The sequence below is a fragment of the Tribolium madens genome, unplaced genomic scaffold (genome assembly GCF_015345945.1).
Source record: "Tribolium madens isolate multiple individuals breed KSU strain unplaced genomic scaffold, Tmad_KSU_1.1 Scaffold_97;HRSCAF=244;Tcas5.2_LG3a, whole genome shotgun sequence".
Lineage (NCBI taxonomy): Eukaryota > Metazoa > Arthropoda > Insecta > Coleoptera > Tenebrionidae > Tribolium > Tribolium madens.
Genome location: NW_025401069.1, coordinates 5,672,020 through 5,687,399, shown reverse-complemented (window position 1 = coordinate 5,687,399; position 15,380 = coordinate 5,672,020). Strand labels below are relative to the sequence as shown.

Genomic DNA, 15,380 nt, shown 5'->3' with positions numbered 1-15,380 from the left:
CACATTTGTATACCCAACACTCATATAATGGTTTGTATTTATTGTGTTTGCTCCGTAAAATGAAATATAGAACACAGCTATTTTTGATTTGGAGCACTGTTGATTTTTTAATACTTGGTTTAATCAAAACTTTGCAACACACAAAAGTTTGCCTATTTCATAAAAGTATTCACTTACAGCTGGCACAATAGTTCGACCGTATTGGAATACACGGAGGTTTTATTTTTTCTTTTGAAACACAAAATAGAAACTTCATTTTGTATTGCAAGTAATTCAGTTTATTAAAAAATTCATTTAGAAGTAATGAAATTTGTGTCGGAAAGAAGATTACATGATCCTAAGTAAATTGAAATACTCGTGTTCGGAGTCATACGACTAGGTGATTAGGTTGAGATACATAAATTGCTCTGAGCCAAGCGTCTTATTAATTGATAGACGTGATCCTAGCAAGAACGTCAAAATTAAGGGACCTTTCCTCATATCAAGTTAACGTCAGCCACCAAATTGTAGAGATTGATGGAATAGATTTCCCTCAGAAATTGCATCTTGCATGTACTCAAAACTAGGGCAATTGAGAGAACAAAACGAGCAAACTTATCCTAGAACTTTGACTATTACTTCCAAACTCCAAAGAGACGTCGATGTAAATGTAAATTTTTGCTAAATAAATAAATATTCTGTATAATTTTGAAAAAGTGTGAAAGTTGGAACGGAAAACATAAAAATGGCAGTTATTCCCTGTGTAATGTCCAATTTTCCTAATGAACATTACTTGAAAGTTGTATAAAATTGATTTAGTTTGGATTGTAGCCACGGAAATATGTTACCTAGCAATAAAGCTGACGTGTCTCGATAGAAATTTATTGTTTTGTTTGTCGATCGGAAGCAGTAACACTTTTTCTTTGAGTGCTTACCACATTTATGAATCTCTTTTGTTGTCAAATGTGTTTATTATCCATTCCCCTAATCAAATAAACATCAGGTCTAAAATACGAGCGAATAAACATCGCAAATTTTATGTTAAATAATTTCCTATTTTGTTTACATACTTACACACTTTATTTTTTACAAAGTAAACTTCTGAGTGTGAAGTGAAAATGGTAGATTGTTCGAAATATTTTATTTATAATGGAGCAAAATGACGGTCGTTCAGCGTTCACCAGAAATTATACAGAATAACATACTCACAGAGACAACAGGTAATGCAAACGCTACACAGTTGTTAATACCTATTCCAACAATACTAGGTTGGTTAGTGATGCACATAACACAAATCAGATAATAAGCTAACTATTTTTGAGACTGGAACTTTTTTAAATGTTAGTTTTCCTCGATCTTGTTTCTAACACTTTTTGTTGACTTATTGACGATTATTGAACGTTTTATCCACTTTTATCAATTTTTTGATAAACAACTGCAATTTTCGTTGTGTATTTTGTTTCGAATTATACAGGGTGTGTCAGAACTCGCGCCCCAGAGAACTTCAAGTGAGAGAAGATACCAGGAACATGAAAAAAATGTTTAAGAAAATTTTAACATTTATTTTTTGACATTTGATTTTTTTATGTCTATATAATGACACTGATGATCTTGTACAATGGCGAGCATTAAATTTTAGTAGTCAATGTCATTACCTAATATACCGTCTGGTCAAAATTACACAGACAAACTACTTTTTTTGACAAAAATATAGTTTCAAAATGACTTTACCAATCAAAATTTTATGCTCGCCATTGTATATGTTTTTTTCATAATTATTTAACAAAAGTTCAAAAATTTTGCAATAAAAGCCACAAATAACATTAGACTGTGTTTGAATTTGGGATTCAGCTACCTTGTTACCTCTTCTAATAGCCCGTAGCAAAAAAACTTGGAAAATTATTTTTCCAACAGAAATAAATAGAGTCAAAGTGCAAAATTTACTCTCATAATTTCGAAATTTTTATAGATAGAAATTTTCCATTTTTCTTTCCTTACATGGCATTTTTCTCTGGGGCGCGAGTTCTGGCGCACCCTGTATTTAGAATATTTTCATTAGGTAATTTATACTGAGAATATTCAGCTGGAAAGACGAATGTACGACTTCATCTAAAAATTGGGAACGAACTGACTTCGAGGAATAAGAGGATATTTTTACCGGAGGCAAACATAGTTAGAGCCAAATATACCGGGGCCGATGACAAAAAAAAGATTAAAAAGATTTATATCATTACAAATGCAAAACAACAACTAAACCAACGATTTTATTATTTAATGTCATTATGTATTTTTATTTTAGTTTAATAATATGTTTTTTTATTTCTTTGACTTATTTATTGCTATTTAGTTAGAATTTACCATAAAATCCCATTTTGTAAAAAAATGAGGACAATTTTTTTCATACACAAAAAATCCCATAAGCCGCGGTGTTTTTGTCATTATGACAGCTACAAAAGTTTGCCCTAACTATTACAGCGACAAAACGGAACCTAACTTTTGAAAGCGTCTGATTCTAGTAGGTCTGCATTATTTTTAATAATTGTACTTTTCATCAAATTAAATAAACTAATTTACACCTTATTTGTTAATTTAGTAATTTACGTATTCATTAAATTGTCTTAACGAATTGCACTCAAGCTTTTTTTTTACGAAAAAAACTTGACATTTTTAATTCGAGTTTTGTTTCTTTGTGGCAATTTAACTCAAAAAACTGCCAGAAAAAATTACTTGTCCTACGGACTCGTAAAAGTAATTTTTTCAGAAGCAGTTTTTTTCGTTAAATTGCCAGAAAAGAAAATTCTCATTAAAATGTCAAGTTTACTTCGAAAAAAAAAGCTCTCGTGTAATTATAAGTGAAAATCTCACATCGCTCGGCGGTCTACGATTCTTTACAAAAAATATACCGGGTGTCCCAGGCAGGCTTATATATAGGAAATTAACATGCGGCTGCAGGAGTAACAGAAATGAAAATCTGATTGAAGGAGCTTGTAGTGCTCAAAAAAGGCTATCTTATCGACATTTTTGTCGATTCTCCAATTAACTGCATTTGAGCGAAAACGGCCCTCAAAAATTCGAAATTTGAATTTGCCGGGTTAGCTTTACTAAGAAACGAACTATCAAGTCATTGTTCTCAACATAGACAGTTCGTTTCTTACAACACGGTACAAATCACTTTTTATACTTTTCGGGCTTTTCGATCATATGTAGGTATAGAATAACTTGCCTATTTTCCGATCAAGTTGAACTGTTATAGCACGACACAGTTGAATTACTGTGTAAACGTATTTATATACTATACCACAAAACACACAACCAAAAAATGTTTTAAAAACAAGAGGATTAAGAGTGAAAAACTACAACAACTATCCGTTAAAAATAAATTACGAATACATAACACTTCCAGCCAAAAAAGCATTATTACCAGTATTGTAATAACATGAGTCAATTTTTCTGTTATTATTTTATTTCAATTTAAAAACGTTGAAAGTATTTTCTGCAAGTTAGTATGCAAGTGTTCGGAAAACAAAATCAAATTTTATAGTGGAAATTAAACAATGCGTTTTAACAAATCGCTATTTTGATAGTTGGCTAGTCTCCAACAAATCGAAATAATGAATTTAAGCATGAAATGAATCAAATGTCCATAATTTGAATATTCGCAAGTCAGGAACACGTCTGATACTTTTCTAGAAACACATCCAAAAATAGTTTTATCCTTCTATACTGGTCCATGTTGGTATTGTTTATTGAGCACGTACAGAAACAGAACTGTAACGTACCGCTGCGAGAAAATGTTTGCAAATATTTATACTAATAATAGATAACCATGTGAGCGTTTGGAAGTGTAGTTCAAGTCGTAAGCTGCTTTCAGTTCCTTGAACTAATATTTTTGGAAGCCGTTGTAGGAACTCTTTTTGAAGTTTATAAGGTAGAACGTTAACATTTTCATTTCATAAAATGTGCATAAATTTTACTACAGAAAATTTCGCTTCGTTTATTCATAACAACCATGGTTTAATTACAAATAAAAGTTCCATATGTAGTTTTAAATTCACGTCTGAAGCTTTACAATAGAACAATAAAACATGAAAATATGTTACATATCATTTCGAATTGAATTTGCATGAATATGACTTTATTTAGCCCAGAATATGAGTTTTTGAAGTTGTTTTCACTAATTAAAGTTGCAGTTACAGTGCATTTTGTTTTTTGGTAAAACTCTGTAATTGAAGAGAGTCATAATGATTTTTAAGGTTTTTATTTTAACCTTGTTTGTATAAAATAAGCATTTTAGCAGTTGTAAAATAAAAAATAATACAAAAGGATCTTTATTTTCATATACTTTTATGGCATGTGGAGGTGTTTATTGTTTTCGTAGCTGAAGATAGAGTTGTAAAAATTTCATGAGAATTTAAATAATAAATTAATTTTAGTAACAGAGTTTAAAAATCTTGTATTTTCGCTATATCTACGAGTACATATTTCGAGGCATGTAATTCCATCATTCATTTCACATTTTCTTAACAATTTGCATGAACATCAGCTATTATGAAATTTGTAATTTTAAAAGTTTAGTTATCCCGAATTCAAAAGAGTTATGATGATATTTATTTTACTGTGGAAAAAGTATTTAAAATGTTATTATTTGAATAAAATAGTAAAAACCGTAATCTGAATAAACAAGATCAATAACAAATGTTCATATAATATTTTAGATATAAGATTGTCACAAAGTTGTACACATAAAAATGTAATTTTGAAGAATAAAGTTATAAAACATAAATAACAGGTTTATTTGGTATAATATTTCGATATCATTTATAATATTATACTCAGTTTTTTATTAAAAGGAAATTTTTAAGATTTTTCTTTTCAAACATTTCTATTGAAAAATTTAGTGCTTCTTCAAATTAAGTTGAAAAACTGTCTACAAACAAAAATCCTTCTAATTTGCAAACAGTTAATTTAAAGAATCTTTTAATTAGAGCAGTCTACAAACAATTATTATAGGAGATTAATTTTAAAGAATGTTTTGATAACAAATAGATTGGATAACATTAATTTATTAAGACACAGAGATTTGATGTGTTCAAGTTTGTTTAGAGGCTTATCTACCTAAAATTTATTTTCAATAGTCTGAAATGAAAACAAAACGATTTTCATGAAATTCTCTCTAATTGTTGTGCCAGATGGTTGGAATTAATTTAGTTTCATTTACACATTCATTGTATTGTAATTTACCGAAAACAGGTTGAAATTAAATTTGTATGTGTCTTAAAGTTTGTTTTTGTAGTTCCTCGATTTATTTTAATTTTAACATTTCTAAAGCAGAAAACGAATTTAAATTACAGAATATAAAAATAGCTGATACGTTTGTGCCATTCTTGTATGAAAAGCTTTTGTAACTTGGCTTCTAAATGCAACCTCAAAGGTTAATTTCGTTACCAAACTTGCTAACAACTTGCTACGTCTGAGTTATGAAGAAACGTCTATTTTTACATATTAATCACTATAGAATATCAAATAAGCAAAATGTTGTTTTTTGTAAACGCTCCCGAAAACAGCTGTTTTAGGGACTCATTTGAGTCCCTAAAATGAATCTTTTCCGGACTCAATAAAATAGTACGTAAAACGGTTACTTTAGGCACTCAGTCCCCAAAAACAGTTTTTGCGGACTAAAAAATAAAATTGGTTACTACTATGGTAACGAAATTTTTTTTAATTAGTAAGAGGTGTGAATTCGTGTTTTGGGAGCTTTAATAAAAAAATCTTGTATGCACCACGTACGCAAAAGGTTTTAGGTGACTCCTCTCATTACAGACTCGGCTCCTACGTCGGCGCCTCGTCATTAATTACGATTCGTCCCCTAAAACCCTATTTTGCGTACATAATACATAAATAGCTAAAATAAAAGCTTTACAAAGTGACAGAAACACTATAGCGCCGGTTTCTGTTTCAAACTTTATTAATTAATTTTGAATCAGTAATTCAATTACAAAGGTTTATCATGCACCAAACTAAAATGAACAATATTCTTTATGAATCTTACTAGCTGACATACAATCGCCTGTTTTTGAATACTGATATTTAAACTCCACTAAATGTAATTACAAACTTTATCTTAAAATCGTACACACACTTTGCAAGCAATTTAACTCTGTTTAAAACATTATCTCTGATTTGCAACAAAACTTCGCAACTCAGAGATTGAAATTATTTACCAAACTAAAAACTATGATTTAAGCCAGCTATAGAAAATTAATAATACATACATTAAACGAAAATAATCGCGATCAATGTCCTTGCAGAACATACTCGTAAAACTGTCTCCCAATTCTGCGACGCGATCTAAAAATGATCGTTGTTGCGGTGTACGAAAGGATCTCTACATTTAACTTTCCAAAACTACCTTATTGGTGCCTTGTATCATGAATACTTGCAACTTGGAAATTGCTCGATAGTGGCACAGTTCCAAAATGTCGCATAATAATAGTGGATAAACGTATCTTTTTGTTATCTTCTAATAACTAGGTAATAGTTATTTATTATACAAGACGATAAAATTGAATTTTATCTTTGATTAATTTGGTCGATATTTATAAATGTCAAAGTAAAATTCAACAATAAAGTCTAATGTCAAAGATTGTTAGCAACTAACAACCGCACATATGCAACAATGGATGTATTTTTTATCATCTAGACGATAAAATTTCATTTTGACATGAAGAAAAAAGTAGATAAAATTCAATTTTAACATAAAGGATTGAATAAATAACTATTTTTCTAATTTAAATGAATTTAAAATACTTTTACTTTAAAAAATCATTACTCAATAATTATTATGATGATTTCCTCCAAATAAAGACCATTCTAAAGGGATGGACTTGCCCTTTAAAATGATATGCAATTTGAAATTAATATTGGTGAACTTTTCTTCGAACAGTGTTCGAAGAAGTTCGAAGTAAATCGAAATAATCTAAGAAATACCCTATGAGTAATTTTTTTTCATCATCACCATCGTGTCTAGAGCATCTCTTTGTTAGTTACAATCCAAATTTGTAAAAGAATATACCGAGTAGTTTTCAAGATATGAATTTTTGAAGTTACCTTTGCTAATCAAGCATTACGCCCCATAGGATAAATTTTCTTAACAATTTCATTGTACAGTTACGGAATTAAAATTTGGGGCAGTATTGTCATTTTCATAATATAAACTATAAATCAACCATTACATTAATAACCCCATTGTTTTCTTGTAATGTTTGTGTCATTTTGACTTTTCAAAAATATTGATTTGTGGCATAGGCTGGCAGCATATCAAAGCGATGATTTAATTACACTTAATTCAATTAAAATTTCCTAAGACGGACAAATTGTTTAATTAACAATTTTAACCACAAAAAAAAATTTTAATTGTCAAATGTCAGTCATGATGACAGTAAGAGGTAGTTTACACTGAACTTTTTAAAGTTAATCTGTGACGCAGGTTTGTTAGTCAGCATTATAAATTAACCATACGTACTTTATAATAAGACGAAAACTTATTAGGTTTTTTATAACACGCCTAAAATCATATTGTAAAAACCCTGCATTTATTTATTCATTTACAATTTGCCCAGTCGTTTTCAAAATGACTAGGTGTTTTATAAAACGACTGAATTTACAATTAGCCTACGACATGTGTACTTTTTGAAATATTTTTTTTAGTGCATTTGATTTGTCTCACTGAGACAGACAAAATGATATATAATTTGTCAAGTTGTCACGACATGACTTTTTTTGTCGCCCTGTGTAATATTATTCAGCATTCAAAAAAATAAAGTTGTACAAAAAACACTGATATGTTGAACACAATCCGTTGTGCTCTATGTGCTCCGCCATATTATGACAGACAGACACTATTTGCTAACTTGCTTTATAATAAGACATCGCAATGTAACTGTCATTTGATCTAGAAACATTCTTTCTTACTCTGACAATGATGAGGCAGGCTATAACATCTGATTTATTCATACGTTCAAGCAGAATTTAATTTTCTTTCTGATTTTTAGCAGTTTACATTGGTTGTTACTTTTAATTCATTGCACACAGCATAGAGCAAAAATTTATACATTTGTGGTTATTGCAAACAGTGCTTATCGAACTGAAAATGCTCATAACATTAATAACATCAGTAACAGCAAGCAACAACCAACATAAACCTAACTGGTGATAAAATGGCTTCTAAATTTGGTAAGATATACATTTTTGTCTGATTGGAAATATTATTGGTTTACTGTCATTTCAGTAAACAATTTTATTATTTATTGTATTATCATGGAACAAAATGTACATTGTGTAAATATAAAGTAATAAAACTCTCTCCACTTGTTGGAAACTACTATAAAATTTACAACATGGGATATTGTGATGCCTATGTGTATCAACAATAATTACACACACTCTTGAATATATGAAATTTCGTGGGCTTATGAAAATGTTTCATAATTTAAATTTAGTTGTTTCCATAAATAATAAGTCTTTTTTTCTATCAAACTACACAAAACTTCTCCAAATTTAATCGTTTTTATTATGACTTGAAGAATAATTTTATTGTATGACAAATTCTTTCAGACTTCAAGCTCAAGTAGGTATTTGTAATCACTAAATATTAAAAAAGTTAATAATATAACAAACTTTAATCCAGCACAGATGTATTTTTACCGTTTCCGTTTGTTTTAGGAATAATCAATAGAGGAGATTCGTTCAGACGGAGACGCTCAAGAAGTAATAGTTTATGTCCTGCCGTCGGAGGCGGAATGCCTTCCCTTCTTCTGAATGAGCCTGAGCAAACTGTTTCTGTTTGCAATTACATTGTCGCATTACTCGGTGCGAATGGTGTAGGAAAAACTGCCCTAATTAGCCAGTTTATGACTTCAGAGTGTATCAATGCGTACGATCGACAAAAAGGTAATTAATTTTCCTCTTCTTTTGATCAGATTTGCATAATGAAATATTTTTGAACTGAGAATTATTTTAGCTGTCAATTGAATTTTCTACCAATCAAAAAATGCCAATCAGCACATTATGATAGTAATAAAGCCCCCTTTCCTACAATAATAAAGAGCCGGTTCCTTTGATAAATCCCTGCTTTTTGTTTTATGACATTTTTTATGACATATCGTCATTTATGAATTCTTATACGTCGACGATAATCTGTTGAAATTGAAATCTAATTCCCCTTTTAAACATGTAGTTTTAGTGCAACTAAAACCTTAATGAATTTTCATACTGAACTGCGAGTTGTTTTAGGAATAAATAAAAATTTATACTAGAACAACAAAACTAGTCATAATGATTACTACTAACATAAAGCTTCTACTTTTTAATTCAAAACAAATAAAAATGAACATTTCAAAATAGCAAAAATTAACAATTCAAAAATTATGATATAGGATCATCGATAATATTTTATAACTTCGTATAAATTTAATTTAATTTCGAAATTTCGTGCCGGTATAGAATATTAAGTTTACTACATTAATATTGTGCTTAACTACGGTTTTAGATGTAGCTGAATATCTAATAAATGATACAAACTGTGCAAAATTGCCAATAATAGTTTCTACTTACTACATGTGATTAAAGGCACTTTTTATCCACCAGCAAAATTTGTTTAGTACTATAAACGTGGTAAAACCCAAAGTATTATTATGCCATAAGTGGCTCTGATCTTTTGTTAAATTCAAAATAAATTTTATTGTGAAATATTAAGAAAAATACAGAGTTGAAAATCAGAGGCATTATTTCATCGGAACAGTTAAACAAACTGAAAAACTTACAAAAACATACTTATTTAAATTTGTACCGAATGAAATGGAGCAAAGAAAACCAATAATGTCAAAGTTTGCCCAAATTTGATTTTTTTAGAAAATAAAATAAATGAAAATTATTGTAGAATTAATTTGATCTTTGCATACTTTTACCGTAAGTCAAAGCGTAAATAATTAAAAGATCAAATTACTCCATTCCTTAAGAATACATTTTTTTAGAAAAAAAAATCATAAAAGTTAGGTTGATTGATTATTCTAAAAGTAAAAACTTATCAAGTTTTCTTTGATTTGATGTTAAGCTTATTCACCATATTAGAAAATTTAATTATTATTGACATTTTAAAAATATAGTAAGACACATATTTTTGGTTTTGAAGAGAAGAAAATAAAAAAAAATTAAAATCCTCTTGTGACGTATGTACCTAATAATTTCCAAAAACACGTGCTCAAATCATTTATAAATCATAACTGAGGGCTGTGAGGTATTTTATCGCGGTTTCTCCAAAAGTGTACACTTAAATGGCAAGTGGTTGTCAAAAATTGATAATTAAAATATTTATATAAAAGTGAATCGTATTTTTTTCAAACTGAGACGATTTCAATGCTGTTGTTAATAGCATCGTTTTATTAGTTTACTAATGTTGTTTGTAAACATTATTTTTTTCGAGCATTGCGTCCGCACTTAACTTCTTTCTTTGTTAGACGACACAATGCCAAATAAACTAAACATACACTACTGCAAAATCGTGTAAACATTGACGTATGTACAAGGAAGCTTTTAGTTGAAACCATCTTCAAGCTAGAAATGTGTTGAAAACTTAAAGACGAATAGTATATAATTACTGTTTTAAATAATTACTATTTAAGGCAGTAAAGTGTAGTCCTTAGCAACCCAAGAGTAGAAAATCTGAGGGAGTAAGAAATTCGTGGTTAATAAGCTTCATTTCAGAGTTTGTTAGAATCCACGTTGAATAAGTAAAATTTAGAGTGATTTATAGAGAATAAAATATATTGGGCGTGACTGTCAATGACTTACAAAGCTTGAATTTGACAAATTGATTCCTAATCAAGCGAATAGAATGAGTAGGCCTAAAAAAGTCGATAAAGGCAATAATGAAGCCAGCCGAACCCTAACTTGCGAGTGTATTGTGACTAAAGTGATAAATCATTGAGCTCTGATTCTTCTTCACTTCGAGTTGAGTCGGCAAGTAATTGTTTCAAACTGCACAGCTCTGAAGAAAAAAGAATTTAACAAATACTTGAATTAAAATTTCGACTAAAAAAACTTTTAATAAAATGACGTATACGTATGATGGAATTAAATATTTGTTAACCAGCTTCATTTTTTTGCGCATACCTATTCAAAGCTTTAGAAAAGAAGAAAGTGTTGTATGCGTAAAATTTTAAACGCGAGCTATTGCAGGCAGCTGTATATTCTCATTCGCAGCTCTTCCAAACATTCGTACCTGTTAGATTGGGAGCTTTTATACTAATCAGAACCCATATGGTTTTTAGTGTTATAATAAACAAATAAACATTTTGACGAAGAGAAAATTTTCAGCTGCTACGTGTATATTTTTTCTGATTTAAAGCAACAATTTAATGCCTAATAGTTACAACCGACATATAGAACTTATTTTTAGCTTGACGAAATGTAGCATGTAGAAATCAATTGATCAGTAAACATTTGCTTTCAGATTCATCTATTAATTTAAAACCTTCAAACGATTTATATTTAACAGATTTCAACTGAATTATTTTAATAACAAATTTTCCTCTAATAAACGACTACATTGGAAAGTTTTTATAACCGAATGCGACATTTAAATTTAGTAGTAAAAGAAAATGTAAAATAACTTAAGATGTCCTAATTGTTTCTTTTAGACATATTAACACGCACAAAGTATATAAATATTTTGTATATTCAATACCCTAATAAATTTCAGTAAAAATGGATTAATCAAGAGAACTGCTATCGAATGCAATATTTCTCTGGGTAATAAATTTTCGATGCCTCCTACAGTAAAACACCTGTTGGCGTGTCTTCTACGTACACCGGTATAAAAATATCGCTTGTGTTTATGTGTTAAATTTGCTGTAAAATTCCAATCCGAACAAACTCGAGATTATCTTTTCTGTTGTTGAATATACTTTGGCATACTATCATTAATGAAATTGAATTTAAGATAGATGATATACAGGGAAGTCGATACTTGGTCAATTGTTATAAATACATTCAAGTTAAAATTTTGTTATTATACATCTAAATAAATTTGTGGAAATTACAGAGAAGGCTAAAGGCTACTTCACACATTTTCAAAGTTTCTAATTACTGTTTTTTACAACTTGTCTATTTTAATATTTTCAGAATAACCTTTGTTATAGAAAATAATCCACTGTATCTAGAAAATTTTGATTTTAACTTTTATCTTAGTTTTAATTAAACATATGAGAAGCTCATAGGTATTTAGTAATCATTTTGCTTTTACTTTTATTACATACTTTAAATATGCTAAAAGGCATTTAATAATAATAATATATATCATCACTACACATTTTGTTAACACATGAATTTGTTGATGTCCTTCTTTAAGATCGACAAACTGCGAAAAAGCTTGGTTTTACTGAAGGTAGGTATATAAATTTTACGTATTTTTTTTCCAAAAATAGAGGAAAAACCTGACTTTATAAAACTGTATAAAAAAACTGTATAAAATATAAATTCACTTAATTAAATTTGAAAAATCAACAGTGGTCATAATATACATATATCTTGAAATTAAATTGGTCATTCGCAGTAAAAGCGTAGAATCAAAATTAGCTTTGATTTTAAAAATAACTCAAATTTTATGATGTCGTTTCTTCCACAGGTTATAAAAGTTTTAAAAAGAACTAGTAAATTAAATTGACTATAAAATTACCTAATTTTTTCGGAAGATGTGTAGACGTGTAGTATTGAACTTTCTACATAAAATTTGGCAACATATCTTGCTATGCGTTTGCGGCTTCGTCTCATTTAATAGAGCAATGACCGTGGTATTATTTTGGAAAAAGGAAATGAGATACTGAGGCTTATTCCAAAGTGAATAAGGTTGCTAAAGTAATTCATTATTTCTTATAATTTAGGTGGATAAGTACTTAGTATGAACATATCGGTAATACAATAAATTAAAATCAAAGTTTACGACTGGAATATTTTATTATAAGTATTCTACGTCTTCGTCTGCCTATAAATTATTAGTGGAAAATTTGTAATTTCACCGTATTTTAGAAATAAGCGAAGCCAGCATATTGTATGACAGTTTATATTTTGTGACCGCAAAAAAAGACACTACATAAAATTTTATTTTTGACTAATTTTCGGTGTCCTGCACTTTCTATAAATACTCCTAATGCGACAGACGCCAAAAGCATTGACTAAATGATTACTAATGTGAATATCTTGTGAGATTAATGAGAATCTTAAACGAATGACTTGAAATACTTGTTTTCCATGCGAATTACGAAATGAAGACATCATTTCGAAAATACAGTAAGAGAAAAGATTGAATTTTAAAACGTAAACACAGTTTATTTATCATAACAATTGTAAAATCGGATACCTATTCATAAATAAAACAGTCAAACGAAATTTAACATTATTGCAGGTATTCGACTAAAAAACGCTGCTTCACTTTAAATAAAGCGTTTCATAAATTGTCCTTTTTGCTTGTTACGGCAATGTGATTTTCGTTTTATTGTACACAATGTAGCGTTTAGAGCTTAATGGCATAGTTAAGAGCAAACAATTTAAAGCTAATAAAAACTTCGCTTAAAATAAGAAAACTCAAAATGTGTCCACTTCCTCTCTTACATAATAACCATAAATGATATTTTTTAACATTTCGTTACAAAATGCTATTCTGTTGCTATATTTTGAACACTAAATTTGTTTTCACAGGTTCGGCCATTTCATTTTATGTAAGAATAAATAGTGGAAAATTGCGAATACATCCTGTTACTTGTTTGTGCAATTCCGTCGATTACAACCGAGAAAAACAAAATTTGATTGATTACCCAATTAATTTGCTGTTCAAAATTCCCATCTGAAAAATTTCGGATTTGGCCAAGCTTTGGGAAACTTTCAGATAATTTTGTTTTCGTTGTCTTCAATACTTGTGTTGAGTTCTGAATATTTTTTCTGTTATGTCATTTTTTTTTATTAACTACATAAATAAATAAATTATGATCCCCAAATCATGGAAATTCAAAGAATTAAAAATATCACATTAAAAATATCAAACGTTTCAAAAAATAATATGTATTTTAAGTTCTCTTAAAATACGTACAATGATTGGCAAAACAGCCAATTTATCAACAACGACGACTAGCAATTTCTCTTCAAAGCAAATCAAAAACAACCATCTGATGTCTGCATCCAAGAATAATCCTACTCATTACTTCCCTGGCTTTATAGCATTTACGAAAAATTCAACATTCAGCAAGAGCAAATTGCTATTTGAGATTCTAAAAATAGTAAGTAATTCAACGACGCTACTAGTCCTGCTATTGTGCCACCTCCTTTAGCTCCTTTCCGTTTTTAGCAGTTTTAATATACTCTTAAATTGTATATCAAACAATATGAAAAAAAAAATGCTTATGAATTAATACAGAAATCAGTTGTTGTAACTCAAAACCAAACATGTTAAATGGATGGAACAGGAGTCAAAACAATATATCCTATTTTATTACCATGTATCTAGCGTATTAACAAAGAGAATACAAGCACAGCATGCTAAAATTATCCATATTCAGTCTGCGGTTTCAAGAGCTAAATACATAGGAACCAAATCATAAATGCAAAAGGATATTTTTAGACTCTGCTGAACGAATTTACAAGACACAACCAGTTTAAAATATTTTACACAAATAACTAATTTTTGAATATTATTTTTCAGATACACTATCAGGAGCTGAAACTGTTTCAATAATGCTTAATGGAGAAGAATCCGAACTAACGTTTCAAAATCTTTCCAGCACGAAGGTAAATAAACAAACTAATACAGATATCCCTCTTTAAATTATGTTTACATTCAAAATTATTTTTGCACGAATATTTTTTGGCACACGCCAATGACAAATAGTTTTACATGTGTAATAATACTGCACCTGCAGAGATTCATTTCCGAATCGATTATTCTCATTGTGGAGTTATGACCCATGAAATTTTTTAGAGCTTTCGATTTACGTTTTTCGTTTTTGGGCTTTTGCAAGATTATTTCTAAATAGCTGCTCATCGAGGATAATATTGGCTTTCGGTCCTGCATTTCTACTTCAACTGCATGAACGCACTTACTGCAAACTGAATGTAGGTATTGTAATGTTAATCGAACCTTTTTTTCCTGTGTGATTACTTAGTCACTTGTCCCATATACTCCAGCGTGTCCGGAGATAGAGATTTTTTCCAGTTAACTGAGCTTTTTAAACTTTGGGTTTATTATGTCACTGTTTTGCAGGACCTAATTTTTTCATTGCATGCATTTATAAATATGCATCAGATTGAGCTAAAGTTTTTCAGAGTGTCTACTTAGGTTGCATAGCTTATTGCTC

General features: G+C 29.4%; 1 protein-coding gene across 1 annotated transcript in view; it reads left to right on the top strand.

The window, feature by feature from the left end:
• LOC123015293 (GTP-binding protein REM 1) overlaps nt 1–15,380 on the top strand; it is a 30,311-nt gene that overhangs the window by 8,774 nt on the left and 6,157 nt on the right. Inside the window, exons 2-3 of the mRNA XM_044414953.1 lie at nt 8,701–8,928; nt 14,729–14,814. Of these exons, the coding sequence (XP_044270888.1) occupies nt 8,701–8,928; nt 14,729–14,814 (314 nt within the window). The remainder of the gene's footprint in view (nt 1–8,700; nt 8,929–14,728; nt 14,815–15,380) is intronic.